The 14736-nt window shown below is 41.6% G+C and overlaps 1 protein-coding gene across 1 annotated transcript in view; it reads right to left on the bottom strand.

Moving 5' to 3' along the window:
• nbas (NBAS subunit of NRZ tethering complex) overlaps positions 1-14736 on the bottom strand; it is a 185847-nt gene that overhangs the window by 42977 nt on the left and 128134 nt on the right. The window contains exons 45-49 of the mRNA XM_080514319.1: positions 12485-12825; positions 10597-10821; positions 7363-7565; positions 4249-4338; positions 2753-2936 (exon numbers count right to left, since the gene is read on the bottom strand). Coding sequence (XP_080370445.1) covers positions 2753-2936; positions 4249-4338; positions 7363-7565; positions 10597-10821; positions 12485-12825 — 1043 coding nt within the window. The remainder of the gene's footprint in view (positions 1-2752; positions 2937-4248; positions 4339-7362; positions 7566-10596; positions 10822-12484; positions 12826-14736) is intronic.

Below are 14736 nucleotides of genomic sequence, written 5' to 3'. Positions count from 1 at the left end.
AAGAGAAAGGCAACCAATGAGAAAAAAATACATACAGTATAAGGCAAGGTGAGTTGAGGACAACATTTCGAAGAACAAAACACTGAATGGATGCTGTATTTAGTGATTTTAAATTGCATGTTACATCGAAATATTCAAGCTTCTCAGCACATGGAAGTGTTCCAAGAGGACATGAAGTGCTACGCGTGAATAGCAGTGAGCATTTATCTATTCTGCAGCCGTCTTTGATCAGAGACGACAGCCTTAATCAGACGGCTTTGTCAAAACAGTGGCGAAAAAAAGAGAGCGATGAGACAAACTCCAACTTATACGACTGGCATCACTTTCACACACAAACTCTGCCGTGACAGCATGGTTGTCATGGAAATCACAGCGGGCAGCCTGCTTGTGTGTACACCGGTAATATGTGCACACTGCAATGAAAGGCTGGGAATATGCAAGAGTATGTAAGACAGATAGAGTAGTTTTACGTCGGCGTGTGTTTGTCTCGCGGGTAGCCTGCAGGGAGACAGTCGGTAGGGGGTCTTGCTGATTAGCGAAGGGATCAGTGGGACAGACGGGGAACAATACCAATGTCTTTCTTTTTCTCCTTCTCCCCCGTCGTCCATGCCAGCGTTTGACTTTCTACTCAGCGAGCGCTACTTATCCCTTCTACCACTTCTTCTATTTCATTTCAAACGAGGTCAGACAAGGGCAAGGCCGAGTCTCCGGCAGTCTTTGAAGCAACTTCTTACACTGTTTATGAGCGGTACGAGCCTCAGCCAACATGATTAATGAACAACTGCTTTCAAGTGGATGATTTACAATATGGACACTCGATCCAATTGCAAGGGAAAATTTTATAAAAATTAACAAGTTTGTGCGTGGGTTTTTGTTTTGTGTCACTATCGATATGAACACAAAAAAATTCCAGCTAACAAAAACAACAGAACATTTCCAGGCCTTGGGTTGCTTCGGGGACGAGAGAAAGTGGCTTTTCACCTGAAATGAGCTTCACTCGTACAGCGAGGCTTCTTTTTGAAGATTAATTAACAGATCCCAGGATTGTGCTCTCCTTCAAGAGTGCACGTGTGTCCCTGCTCCTGCATGTGTGAGTGTATTTCATCTGCCAAATGTCGGGAGTGCACCCTATTAGTTAAAGAGTCCGGGCCCACACACCTGTCTACCTGCGCTGACAATGGCCCACGGCAGCGCGCATACATTTACACTTTAATTAACCAGCCGGAGCCATTAATTAGTCAGTCAGATAACTTAATGATGAGCAACTGAACTGTCGACAAGACCTCAGAGGCGTTTCGAAGTTGGTGACTAAGGTTTTAGGAATGCTTTAAATCAGGGGTGTCAAACATTTGGCCCACCACAGACTCCAAGCCTCAGGGCCATGGTGTCAGGGTGAGTTTGTAAAAACATGCATTAAGCAGCCGATGTCAGATTTATGGACATTTTACTGGATTTTGCACCAGAAGATATCGTCAAAAGAGGCTGTATGTTGAGACCGGAGTCGTTTTCTGTTGAAATTCTTTGGTTTTGTGAAAATATAGACATTTCAAATGTAATTTTTTTATTCAAAGGTTATAATGGCACTATTATATCAGTCCGGCCCACTAAAATTGGACTATATGTGGCCCCTGAACTAAAATGTGTTTGATACTCCTGATTTAAAAAGTTGTTTTCCATTGTTCTCAAACAAGTTTTAGTCGGATGGCAAAGCTTCATACAGGATTTTTTTTCCCCTTCTCCCATTTGTATAACCTTGTACAGTTTGTGATAAACTAAATGCATCCAATGCATTCATCCAAAAGCCTCAAGTGCTTTTTACCCTGAAATTCTCTTTGATGCACCGATTGTGCTTCATGTCAAGTGTGGAAATTATATTCGTGAGTTTCATATTTCATGTGAAACGCAGAACAAATATTTAACCTGTCAAATGGAGACACTTTCAAAGATAACGACAATTTATAAATATAGTTCTGCTGCAGAGTTCTAACAATAGTGACAAGTGAAAAATACCTTAACAATATCCTACGTATCCCTTCAACTTTACAACAACAGTTTTATCTCTCTGAGCCGATAATCTTCGATAATGGAAACGTATGTCAGCATTCACATATTTCATTATGGGAGTTAATACTTGATACATCCTCTCAGAATTGTAGCCTCCCATTCCAAGCTCTTCAGCTCTTCAGTTCTTCCACCGTTCTTATCAATTCTTGTCTCAAGCATCCAAATGATGACAAAATAATGTTCTCACTCAGTTAGAGACTGGGCTTGGAGACCATACCCTGTGGAGAGTTTATGTTTCAGACAAAAAATAAATGCCAATAGATTGTGGTTGTCTCTTTTTCTGTTTTGAGTCCTATGATGGACTGGTGACCCGTCCAGGGTGTATTTTGCCTTTCAAACATAGACAGCTGGGATCGGCTCCAGACATGCATAACACGGGATGGAAAAAGTTGTATAGACGATGGAAGAAAAAGCTCGAAAAAGCAGGTGTAGCCTGACAAAATATTTTAATCAAACCTGGATATGCAAGACAGGCGGGTTAGACAAAGCGCTAATAAGGATTAATAGTTGGGTGGATGGAAAACAAACGTCTCAAAGACATCCAAATGCTCTCTCACCTTGAGGAGATTAATGACAAGAGTTTTCATTTCAGTGTGCTTTGGATTTATGTTATTTTCTTTCAGGTAATGTATAATTTCCACCTTGGCAATATGCTGTTTGATATGTCATCGATGCATTGGTGCAGTACCTCTCTGTCTTTGAGAACAGCCCGGGTCCTGTAGAGCAGCAGGAGTCGCACATCACTGTCGCCCAGGCTGAAGTTACTCTCGAGGATCTGCAGCACACTGATGCGAGGGCGCACAGGCAGAGACGCGTCGCCGCAGAATGGACGCAGCCACGCCAGGAGGTCATCTGAAGTCACCGCGTTGTCACTGAGGGAGCGCCGTGAGAACGACACCAGTCACAGTGAGGCAGAGATAAAGAGACAGAGATTGAGAGATAACGTGGAGAGGTCATTCGAAGAAAAAGTTAGCAAGTAGTTTAGTTTTCCTTCCAAGAAAGGGCACAGATTTGCTGAGCTGATGAAAGACTATTCGCGCAGTCATAACATTCTTGACAATAACAGATATCAATATTATATCTACTATTATAGTGATAATATCAAGATGATGATGAGATAGGCAGCGGTCATAGTTTCTACCATATCATTTTTCCTAAAATGTTTTTCATTGTCCGAAATACTCTTGATAAATATGTATTTTAGACAAGCAGTCATACAAAATATCCTGGGGTGATTGTATGTTTTTCCTCTGTTAAAGGTTGAAAGGTACTATTTTCTATAGTCTCATTCAATTTGCTGAGCAGCATCGTGTGATTGGTAGAGATGAGTAGCCTGTGGACACACCGAGATAAAAACGAAGTAAACTTTGTATAATATGGACGCCTCGAAAGACACATTATATCTCAAAACACAATGTAAAGAATGTTAAAGACAAGTTTGATTCAATACTTTATTAGCCAAGTGTCTTGAGATACGTTACGGTTTTTGTCTACTGTTGTAGTGAAGTTAATATCCAATATCTTCATCTTCCTTTGTGTTATAGCAAGAATAAACCAAGGTAAAAGCTACAAAGCTTTTCTTTTGAGTTATTCATTCAAACATTCGTACAGAATAATGAACCAAGATCACACTAAATATGGATCAGTGGTTAAACGATTTTACCATGGCTAGAAATAAAAAGTACCAATGTAACAGTGCCTATGTGCATAACTATGGAAACAAGTGATTTAGAGTCATTTCCATCACAGAATTAGTATTTGCCTTTTTGTTTACTGATGTTGTAAAACAATTGATTAGGGCAGATCTGGAGCCATTGAAATGTTGTTCTCCTGCAAAAGAAAGGGAGACCAACCTGCTATCACACAGGCTGGCAGGTGCCTTTTGTTGATTTCTCCTAATTTATTTATCAGGCATTTTACTGACATTTGACACTCCACAGGTATTAATTTCAGAGCATGAATAGAATTGAAAAGGCAGAGTATAATGAGAGTGTGATGCCGTTTTAGGAGCGCATTTGCCACTTGTGATTTATTGTGCTATTTATTTATTTATGAGTTCAGGCATCAAAACATTTAGTTGGATGATGAATAAGTTTTATAATAGGGCACTTGAGTTCAAGGGACACAAGTTTCTCATCACAAAGCAGATTTGTACGAGTGCGTGCCTGGACACAGGTAACCTACCCAGTCTGCACATTGTTGTGCACAGCGGTCACCATGGCCTCCAGAACTCCAAGGGGTTGTGGGTAATTTGTCAGGGCATCCAAGTCTCCACTGAAAAAAACAAAAAAACAAACCACATCGCCACAGTCATCTTACATGATGCCCTAATTAAGATAAGATTTTCAAATTACCACAATGTCAAGGGACAACAGCTGAGGAAAGGAAGGGAGGAAAAAAAAAATCAAAGGCTTTGTTGGTTAAAAATGTGTCTGGCAGCGATTCAATGTTTAAAGCAAATGCAGCTTTGTAAAAATTAACCATCGTGAAATTGTTTTAGGTCCTGGAGACAAGATGTAAGAGAAAAACATTTATATCTGTCTCCAACTTTTACAGCCTCACGGGCAGAGGATGCTGGGAATTTAGGAGAATATATAATTTACTTAACACTGAAAAAAGCAGGCTTTTTTTTCCTGATGAGGTGTAAATTAGATTTAAAGGCGAATAACTAGTATTTGAGCTTAAAAGGGCAACTGGAAAGTAATTTTTGTATTTTCCAGTTCTGCTGCTGCTGTGTACATGCGCATGTGTACTGTATGTTGCAGGGCCATTTATCACGACGTGAGAAAGGTGGTCGGAAAAAAAAAAAAAAGGTGATTTCCCCAGACTCGAGTCCAAGTTGCATCTGAGATAGAGTCCAAGCATACACACAAACACAAAGACTTGGCCCATACATTTCCTGCCCCGTCCACAGCCACATGCATACACTCAGGCACCACATACAAATGAGCTGCCGAGAAAAGACGGTGCAGCATTTTCTTTATTGCATTTTACCACTTACATTTTCCCTTCAAACACAGACCAGTTATGACAGATACAAAAGATGGCCATTAGCAAGAGGCTCAGGTATAAGCCTGCTGCAGCAGACTGAAGGCTCTGGGAGCCAAAAACAAGGCTGCCTCATTCATACCTGCCAAACACAATGCTTCAAGAAAACCCTGAAAAAGCATGCACGCGCACGCACACACTGAATACGGTCCCGTGCGTGTGCAGAGTGAGATCTGCAGGAGAACAGCTGTATGAGGCTGCATTAATTAAAAAAAAAAATGAAAATGATGATCAGAGAAAGGGCCTGAGCGTGCAAATGCAAGAATGTGTGGACACAAATACAAATGAATGTCTGTGCATGTGCAAACGCATTTATGTGGAGTGAGTGTGTGTGTGTGTGTAAATACAGGTGCCATTTATCTGTACTATGCACCATTGAGCAGCTATAAAACAGCAGGAAATGAGGCAGGGATATAATCAAGGCGATTGGTGCTCATTTATCAAGCCAATCTCGTGGCCTGATGATATCTGGTTGGTTTGTCAGTTTAAGCACTTGATACTTTAGAGGGCAAAAAGGACGAGGAGAAAATGCTGCCGTCAGTTCGTACCAATTCAAGCCAATTAAAGCAAGTTACTGGAACATGTTCAGCAAGCCGTTTCTTTTAATCTTGAAAATATTTTTATTTTATTTTTGGGATGTTGAATCGTGCAGCGTCCGAGTATTTGCCCCGTCCCTAAATGCAGCGGCTCTGCAGGCGTGTCGAGTTGAATCATCTCAGCCTTCCCTTTGAATGCTGGGAGCAGGAAAACACCAATAAAATGCTGTGAGCCCAACTCCCACAGGCAGCTACTGTGGATTCAATTCAACACTTCAGGCATTTGTTTTGACAGTGTTCTTTCCACCAACATGCTGAGCCCAAAGTGGACCAATATACAGCATATTTTCAGTTAACAGCCAACAAAGATCAGGCCGTAGGTGTGTGTTCAGGTGGCCTTCAGGATTCTGTACTATGTTGTGTAAAGCCTATCTTTTAGGAGGATATGGATTTTCCTCCTATCTAGTAGTAAATAAAATATCCAAAGTATATATATGTATGCAATCTGATGAGACAAGTATAAAATAGGAAAATTGCGAATGATAATGTCTACAACATTTCCAAATCCTCAATATTTTGGTCATTGAGTCACAGTGGGTGGAATGTTCATATAGCGCATTCCGCATATACTGTACAACGGTATAATTAGTTCAGCACTAACCCATTATTAACCCTTTTTAGGAACCACTCAGGGGGCTACCAGTGTGCAGTGCAATGTATGATTAATAACCAAGGGGAAACAATAGCGAGATCTGCAAAAATAATAATTACCGGGTACAGGTTGTAACCCGAGTTTTGTATATTTACAACTCGATTATCCTCAAAACCTGCAGCAGTTACAAAAAAAACAACTCCATGGCTCATGATACAGCAACAAGCTGGTCTCTGTGTTAATAAGTGTAAAACGAATAAATATCCTGCAGTTTTTCTTCATGCAACTTATGACATATGACAAACAGCTTTAGTCACCATGGTAACCAGCCACACAGCATTGAGTCTACTGTGTCTATTATACATTTAATTACCATTCTTATGTACTGTTCTGATGACCGCAGCCAATAGAATGGTGCAGGATGCATACCATCCAAGGATTCAAACGCAAACAAAAAAAGTGACAATGCAGTTTTATGATTGCAGAAAAATGCAGAGCACAAACTTATGTGAGTGATCTTGTTGAAAAGCAGCTGACAGTGACAGTCATGCACACCAGGTCTGTGAGAGCGCGAGTGAGCAAAGGTGAGCCAAATACAGTTCATACCAAATACTAGTGTCAGCTTTCACTTATTTCAAATGAAAACTTCAGAAAGGAATTGAAAGTTAAGCAATTTCATGCACCGTTACAGCAGCTTTCTCTCTCATTGTTAAACTACTTTTGATCTAAAAAAGTAAATACGTTCATGACTCAAGCATTGTGTCACTGAAAACTGAAATGTATTACCAACAATGAGCATTTAGTACATTCATTATTATAAACTGTTTCCTTGATTATGGCCTTCATTATTAGCTGTGCTAGAACCACCCAGTTATTCTAACCTAGCTCCACACAAGAAGGTCCAGCATAAAGGAAGCTATTTATTTAGCAGTGTCCTTAAGGAAACTGTGTCCATATGTATTGACAAGACATCTGGGCTTGTGCCGCTCTGGTCGATTGCAGTTTTCTGCTGTGCATTTGTCAGAGAAATGGAAGGAACTGAAAAAGGGAGAACGAAAATACCTGAGTGCTGCCACCACTCTCTGCACGGCATCGTGCAGCACGGCTTTGACAGACAGGCCGGTGGGCCCGACAGACACGCGGAGAAGCTCTCTGATGTGCTCCAAAGGCTGTCCATCAGTTGCCATCTTGATTGCCAACTCGGAAACTTTTGACCTCTCGGAACGGGACAGATCATACAGTTGACTGTATCCCTGCAGCAGCTCCTGAAAAAAAGAAGCAAAACAAGATGGAAGCTGTTGTAAAGTGTCTGAACGAAGGATCGGCCAAGTCATATATTTATTAACTTCTGTTGTTCTATATATTACCAATTAAAGGTTATGAATGTTCACCAAAGATAAATGAGTATTGCTTTTTGCAAATATAGCACAATCGTGGTACTCAAAGGGTTTTGTTCACAGGGATCCAGGAAGACGTCTCTTTAATTTATGGAACTTTTAGGCAAGAAATTGTGAATTGTGTGTCATTTTGGTCTTTCCCCATTAATTTCATTTTATGTACATGGCTCCCAATTTTTTTTTGAGAAATATCCTTTAATCACAAGTATTGTGTCCTTTGAAGTGTTAAAGTTAAGATAAGTAGAAGAGAGACGTGTGTTGGGAAAGTTGAGGAACAGGGTTTGCTTTTGTGCGTTTGAATACCTGCAGAGTTTCAACGTGGAAAGTTAGGAATACAAAGCAACTGTGCGTACGTGTGCAGAGTCCACGTTTATCTTAGAGAGAGATGTGTGAATGAGGAAGAAGGCCTTGGAAATTATTGGACATAACAGAATATGAAAGATGTTGAGTTTCTTTCTTTTTCTTTTTTTTTTTTTAAACCAATAAGAACCTGGTACAGAAATTCAGATTTTATTTTTTTTTGCATTAATCTGAAGCACAGTGAATGTTGTTACCTAGTTTGAGCAAGGATGCCCTGTCATCTCTTTTACCTGGACTGCTTGTAATATTCATAGACAGGATATTGATATTCATGTGAAATGCTTATATCGTATATTATATTCAGGATATATGGATATAATTTATTTATAATACTTTATATGCAAAATTTATCCAGAAGCAGAGACGAAGCTGAAGACTAAAGGGTGTCGGATTGAGCAACATATCACTAGAGGGGGTGTCCAGATAGCTTCACTGTGATCTCTGATGTGCAGCAGGAGAGTCTGAGACCACCAATGATTGTCGTCAAAATGTAGTGGCCTCAGTGAAGCGCCACTTAGAGGTTAGACAACACAGTGTGCTATAAATCTCAGCTCAATTTATCATCATTTCTCTGAGATGAATTTACATGATAAGTTAGAGATTAATAGAAGTGGAATATGGGAGAGTTTTCCACAGAATAACTGGCGACACTGGACTGACATGGGGACATAAAAAAGGACAAGGTTTTTGTAGCCAACAATATGTCATTCAACACAAGAAAAAGGGAATATTACATGGATTTATAAGGCTACTATAGAATTATGCTCTTCTATTCTTTGGATAGTAGCCCATAGCTTTAAAAGCACTGCACCGCTGCACTATATATAATATCTTCATTATACAATTTCCGTTCCTCATCACAGGTCAAGCCACCTGTGGTACAGTAGTTTTTATGATTCGCCATTATTCCCAACAGCTGGCCGTGAATACTTGATGGATGGCCACTGTATCGCTAAACAGAGCCCAAAGAGCTGCTACTATCCATCTTTTGTATCTTATCTGCAATTCCCTCGTCCATATATCCTTTTTTTTTTCAAATCCATCTCCAAGGATAATATCACTTTCTTCATTACAAGGAAAGAAGTGACATTTATGAGGATACTGTGTGTGTGTGCGTGTGTGTGTAGCTGGGACTCTACAAGCTATTTAATACAAATGAAAAAGGGGCTAAATAGCCTTAACTTCTGCACAGTGAGGGTCAGAAATGACCAGTTTTCACTGCTGCCTCTTAGTCGCATAGCAACACTCGGCTGGCCAAAGCATAATGTCCCATCTTTCCAGTCCAGCATTTATTTCATGTGTGCACACACACACACACACACACACACACACACACACACACACACACACACACACACACACACACACACACACACACACACACACACACACACACACACACACACACACACACACACACACACACACACACACACACACACACACACACACACAAAAGCAGGCAGAGTGAGGCGACAGTGAGGTAAGTCAGAGTGACTTTGCTTAATGAGAGATGGCATGGTGCAGGTACTGTATATATGCTTGTACAGCGGACCTCATTTGAAACAGTGTCCCACAGATTTACATTAATATATCCTTGACTGGTCCCAGTGAGGCTGGGAGGAGCTCAGTGGAGCGGAACAACTCCAAAACGGTACAAGACGTAAGTGTATGTGTGTGCAGACACCATCTGTACGTCCAAATAAAGGTGACCTCATGAACTGGCAAGGGAATAAGAAGTGAGAGTGATCAAGTGAGTGTGTGTTTGGTGAAGGAGGCGAGTCAGTAAATCTAAAGGTCATAAGAGACTGGATATTTGGTCAACTTACACCGAAATCAACCACGCACTCACCTCAGCGCTTTAGTTTAGAGTGGGGAAAAAAAGCTATTTGCTTCAGCCAGAGGAAGGATTCATCTCTTTCAGCAATAGCAATCACGTAGTTATTAAGTAGTCTGGTCTTTTATGTAGTGCAAGAATTCAGAGTGAATTTTTATGTTCCTCCAGGAAATGGTGCCAGGTTTCATTTTTGAAATGTTATATTCTGAAGAACTACCGAGTCCCTTCGCCTCACAGCATGAATATTCCCAGTTTGAGTCCGGCTGAAGGCCTTTCTGTGTGAAGTTTACATGTTCTCCTTGAATGCGAGTAGGTTTTTTTCTGTGTAGTCCAGTCTCCTCCCATCCAAAAGCATGCATTCGAGATGAATTGGTATATCTTAAACTACCTACAGGTGTTAACATGGATGCAGTTGTGAGACAATCAGATGCTTCATAAACTAATCCAGTGACTCATTTTTCATTTCTGTGATTTGTCTGTACAGTATTTGCAATCACTATATGTCACTAATATGTTCTATTTCAGATATTCATATATCAGAAATTCACCTTTTAACACAAAGCACAGTTTTGCACTTTTTAGCAAGTTGTTTACATCAAATTGAACACCGTTGAAGTTTGTGTGTGTTCTCACAATAGATTTCTTTCTTTGGAAAAAATAACAACCCAAAAATGGCTCAAGTGTGGGGCAGATGGGGTCTACCTGCTGGCTGTCTTTGAGTGACAGAATGAAGGCATGACTCAGGGTGTCCAGGTGGGCTTGTGATTGCTGCAGGTGTGCTAGAGCCTCATCAAAAGTCTTTCCTGCTGGGTCCGTCTCTTCCTGCGCCGCACTCTCATCACCTCCTCTCTTTCTGCTCTTCTCACCAAGCTGGCGCAGGGCTTTGGTGGCTCGCTTTATCACTTCCAACCTGGTCGGGATGCTCAGCTGGACACAGAGAAGTAAGGATGGAAGGATTAAAATGAGGAGGATTAGAAATAGTGTTATGAAATTCAAAGTTTAGTAAGAGTTGGGGTCATATCAGGCAATAACTAAAAAAAAAAAAAAAAAATATTAGCACGTTGAACACAGGCAGGTAAAACCTGAAGGTATCTGCAGAAAAAAAATGTCACCAAGGAACTGAGGCGTGCATGTGTGTGCATGTGCATCTGAGTGACAGAGATCATAGCTGCCAGCCTGGAGTAATTGATTTTATTCAGTGAGAACAGGTTAACCATTCATGGAGAGAGGAGAGGGCCTTTGGCGAGCAGGAGGATCTCTCACAGAGAAGCACACTCGCCCTGACAAGCCCTGCTCACACATTCACACCATAAAGACACATTGAAATCGTCCAACTCCACACTGCCAGTGTATGCCATCCGTAGTGCATTTTTATTTCTGCGATAACATCCCTCAGACTGACAGGATTTTATTCTCTGCCAGGATGGGAAAATCATTCCAATACTGCTACCTGACAAATTTGAATTTTTTTTCTTTCTTTGCGGGTTATGAGTCATTATGCAACTGTGCATCTCTGCCCTGTAGAAGCAGATTAAAAAAAAAAACAGTCAGTGTCAGAATAATCCTCAGCGACGTTTGAAATAAGGCTGAAATGCAAGACAGAGAGAGAATGCTTCAAACAAAGAGGTTATTTACGATCGATACTCGGGATAGTGGGGTGATAACTCCCGGTCATCTATCTCATCCCTTGGCCTTGTAGGGAATGGATCAATTCATTGTGGGGGGGCAATGGGTGACTGAAAGGTCAAATGAATTCCCAACAGAGAGAGAGGTCAAGATTTTTCCTTTGAGGGTTTGAAAATAATGGGAAAAAAAAGAGGGAAACACGAGGACAATGAGGGTGGAGGGGGAAGACAATGTGTGCCCTCGGGGTTAATCTGCACACTAAAGACAACAGAGGGAAAACAGTGCCTGCTGGGAATTGGAGTTTAATTGGCTCTGAAGAAGAGAGGGATCAATTAGCCCTCTTGGAGTTGTGGAGAAAGAGAGGGGGCATAATACAAAAAAAATGGAAAGAGAAGGGCTGGAGAGTGGTGTTGGCAGGGTGCCTGTATGAAAAAAATAACAGTGGGCTACTATTGATAAGGCACACCGAGGCACTTTAAGTCTACTGCAGGACATTTTTTCAAAGTGCTGTAATTATACGGCTGACATTTCTTGTGAAATTTTGTAATTTCTTTTATAAATCATGACTGCTATGTGCTTTGAGGCTACCAAGTGTGAATGTGAACGGAATAATATATTTCAAATTAGGAGAGGGCTTTTGACGTTGCCAAAATTGTGCCAGAGGCTTTCGAGAAGACCAGCCAGACAATGGAGGGCGGGGAGCGAGGAATATGACAGTTTGATGTAGTGATTGAAAATCCCCACAATCCCTGCCTTTACACTATATGAATCCTGCCTGGGTGGCTGCCTGGATGTGCTGCAATTACAAACTCTCTGTCCGACTCCCTCAGACGGTAATGGAAAACAGGGCCTCATTCGCATGGTTCTGTATTATACTACTTCTCCTCTCTTCTCTCTGGCATGAAGTAATTCAGAGGAGAAAAAAAAAAAAAAAAGAGGTCATTTTGGTCTAAATTCAGCTTACATTTTGGGCTGCATCTGGGGAGAAGGTGATACTGTCCAGAAAATGGAGCGCATCAGCAGGGACCAGCCTGTCCAGGTACTTGGCGCAGGTGTCGTAAGCATGCAGGTAGTCTTGGTCATTCTGAGGGGGTCTCTTCATTAGCTGGGGGTCTCCTTTCCAAAACAGCTTCTGCAGCCATGCCGAGTGGACGGCACTCGGGGAGACAGTCGCTCCACCACCAGTGGGCAAAGGCAGCCGATTGGCAAGTTTGGAGATGGACAGCACGTTTTGGCTGGTCAGAACTGGTTGGAGAGTGGCCAGCGGATCCAAGGATTCATCAGTTAGCCTCCGGTAGTCCAATCCTGCAAGCAATAACGATATAGCGACATTTTTAACCATACTTTCCACTTTAGAGAAAAAAACACGGTATGTCAGCATGATGTCTTCCTCTGCCACAAACAGGACAGAGAGGAATTAAATTAACACGTAGTTATAACATACTGTTAATAATTGTGCATAAAATCCAGAGAACGCTCATGGCTGCAATTATGTAAAATTTTTTGAACTTTTTGTCACATTAATTCTTGATATTGTAACACAGCACATTGCTTTTATTTTACCACAGACTTATATGTGTAAATATAGCCACATCAACAAATTAAAATAAAACAGCATATAGGTGTGTTCAGTGGCATGCCCCCTGCCCTTTTTGTAGCAAATCCTTGTCAATTTGCAATGGTGTTTACAACCCAACTGGACACAGATGTGGTTCGTCTGTACATTCTAAAATCTCACTGCCATGTCGACATACAGTATGTACCCAAGTCGAGGTTACACTGACTTTTGCAGCACCTGCAGCCAGATCCAACAAACTCTGTGTCTACAGCGTCTTCGACAGGGTATAACTTTTTATCTTTTTCGGAGTGGCAGCATCATTGGGAAGCTTTGATAAATCTCTACTTTCCCATCATCCTTTAGAAAAAAAAGATACTAAGTGCAAATCCATAACTATATAAGGTGTGATTCACAGAAAATGTAAGAGCTTTTAACTGTTGCATGTCACTATATAAATGACAACTGTTGTCAGTGGACCTTCACATTTTTTAAAGAATACATTTTTTTATATTGAGATTCATAAGGATGCAGTGGGTGCCATGGATGCTTTATGTACATACACACACCCACACACTCACCCTGGCACATGATGGATTACATGACATGCATTCGAACAAATAAGCGTCTAAGACTTTATCATTCATACGGTGACACTTTATCAGGAGGGATTTGCTTTGATGTATACAGTGCATGCAATTCTTCCACATTTACATGTTGAAAACCATGCAGCACTGTGTTTTGATATGCAGAAGATGTTCAATATCCCATTGCATGACAGTAATGCGTAAAGAGGAGCGCTCTGGAGAGAGTGAAAAGCTGATGTGAAAAACAAAGATTGCATGTGACCTGTATGTGAAAGCAGGGCTGCCTGTCTGTGTCTGCGTATGAGCATGTACAGTTTGACTGTGGACCTGTCGATGTGCATCATATCTGCCTCTGCAGTACTCTTCCAACGTGTGTGTGTGTCTGTGAGATAGAGAGAGAGAAGGCGTGCCACTTATGTGTGCTTGGTCTCCAGTGCTATCAGACAGACGCATTACTGTGGCAGCACCGCGGTCCTGTCTGGGTTTTAAATATTTAACACTGGTCTGCCTGTGGGGAGGACTCTGTCAATGATGCTGGGAACTCCTGACACAACCACACACACGTACACACACACATACATTACAACTGTGTAGGTTGAGTGTGCACACGCGCCCACACCCACAACACTTCCAGACAGGCCCAGACGGACACTTAAACCACAGATAAGAGTTACATGCACTTACAGATGTATTCCTATTCTCTCCTCGGCCCCACCCACCACCTCCTGCCTCCATCTTTCCCCAGCTGCATCTCTGCCCCTTCCTCAGGAGACCACATTCCAATAGTCACGTGGTACCATGTTGAAATTTGTTAGGAATATGGGACACACACCACCCGTCTCTGTCCTGTCTGAATGCCTCCCGAAGTACATCTGGTTGTGTCCATTCGTATGTGCCAGTACAGGACTACAAATGAGTGTTTGTGTGTCTGCTTTGGGCTGTTCAAGTGAAGCATTAATGGCCTTGGGGACATGACAAGACCCTGCGCGATACAATTGTGTAACGCCGAGTGTACACATGTGGGCTATACCTTGACAACGTGTCGGTGTTATTGTTAGTGAGTGACTGAATGTG

The sequence above is a fragment of the Blennius ocellaris genome (genome assembly GCF_963422515.1).
Source record: "Blennius ocellaris genome assembly, chromosome: 18".
Taxonomy (NCBI): domain Eukaryota; kingdom Metazoa; phylum Chordata; class Actinopteri; order Blenniiformes; family Blenniidae; genus Blennius; species Blennius ocellaris.
This window is presented reverse-complemented; position numbering and strand designations above follow the sequence as displayed.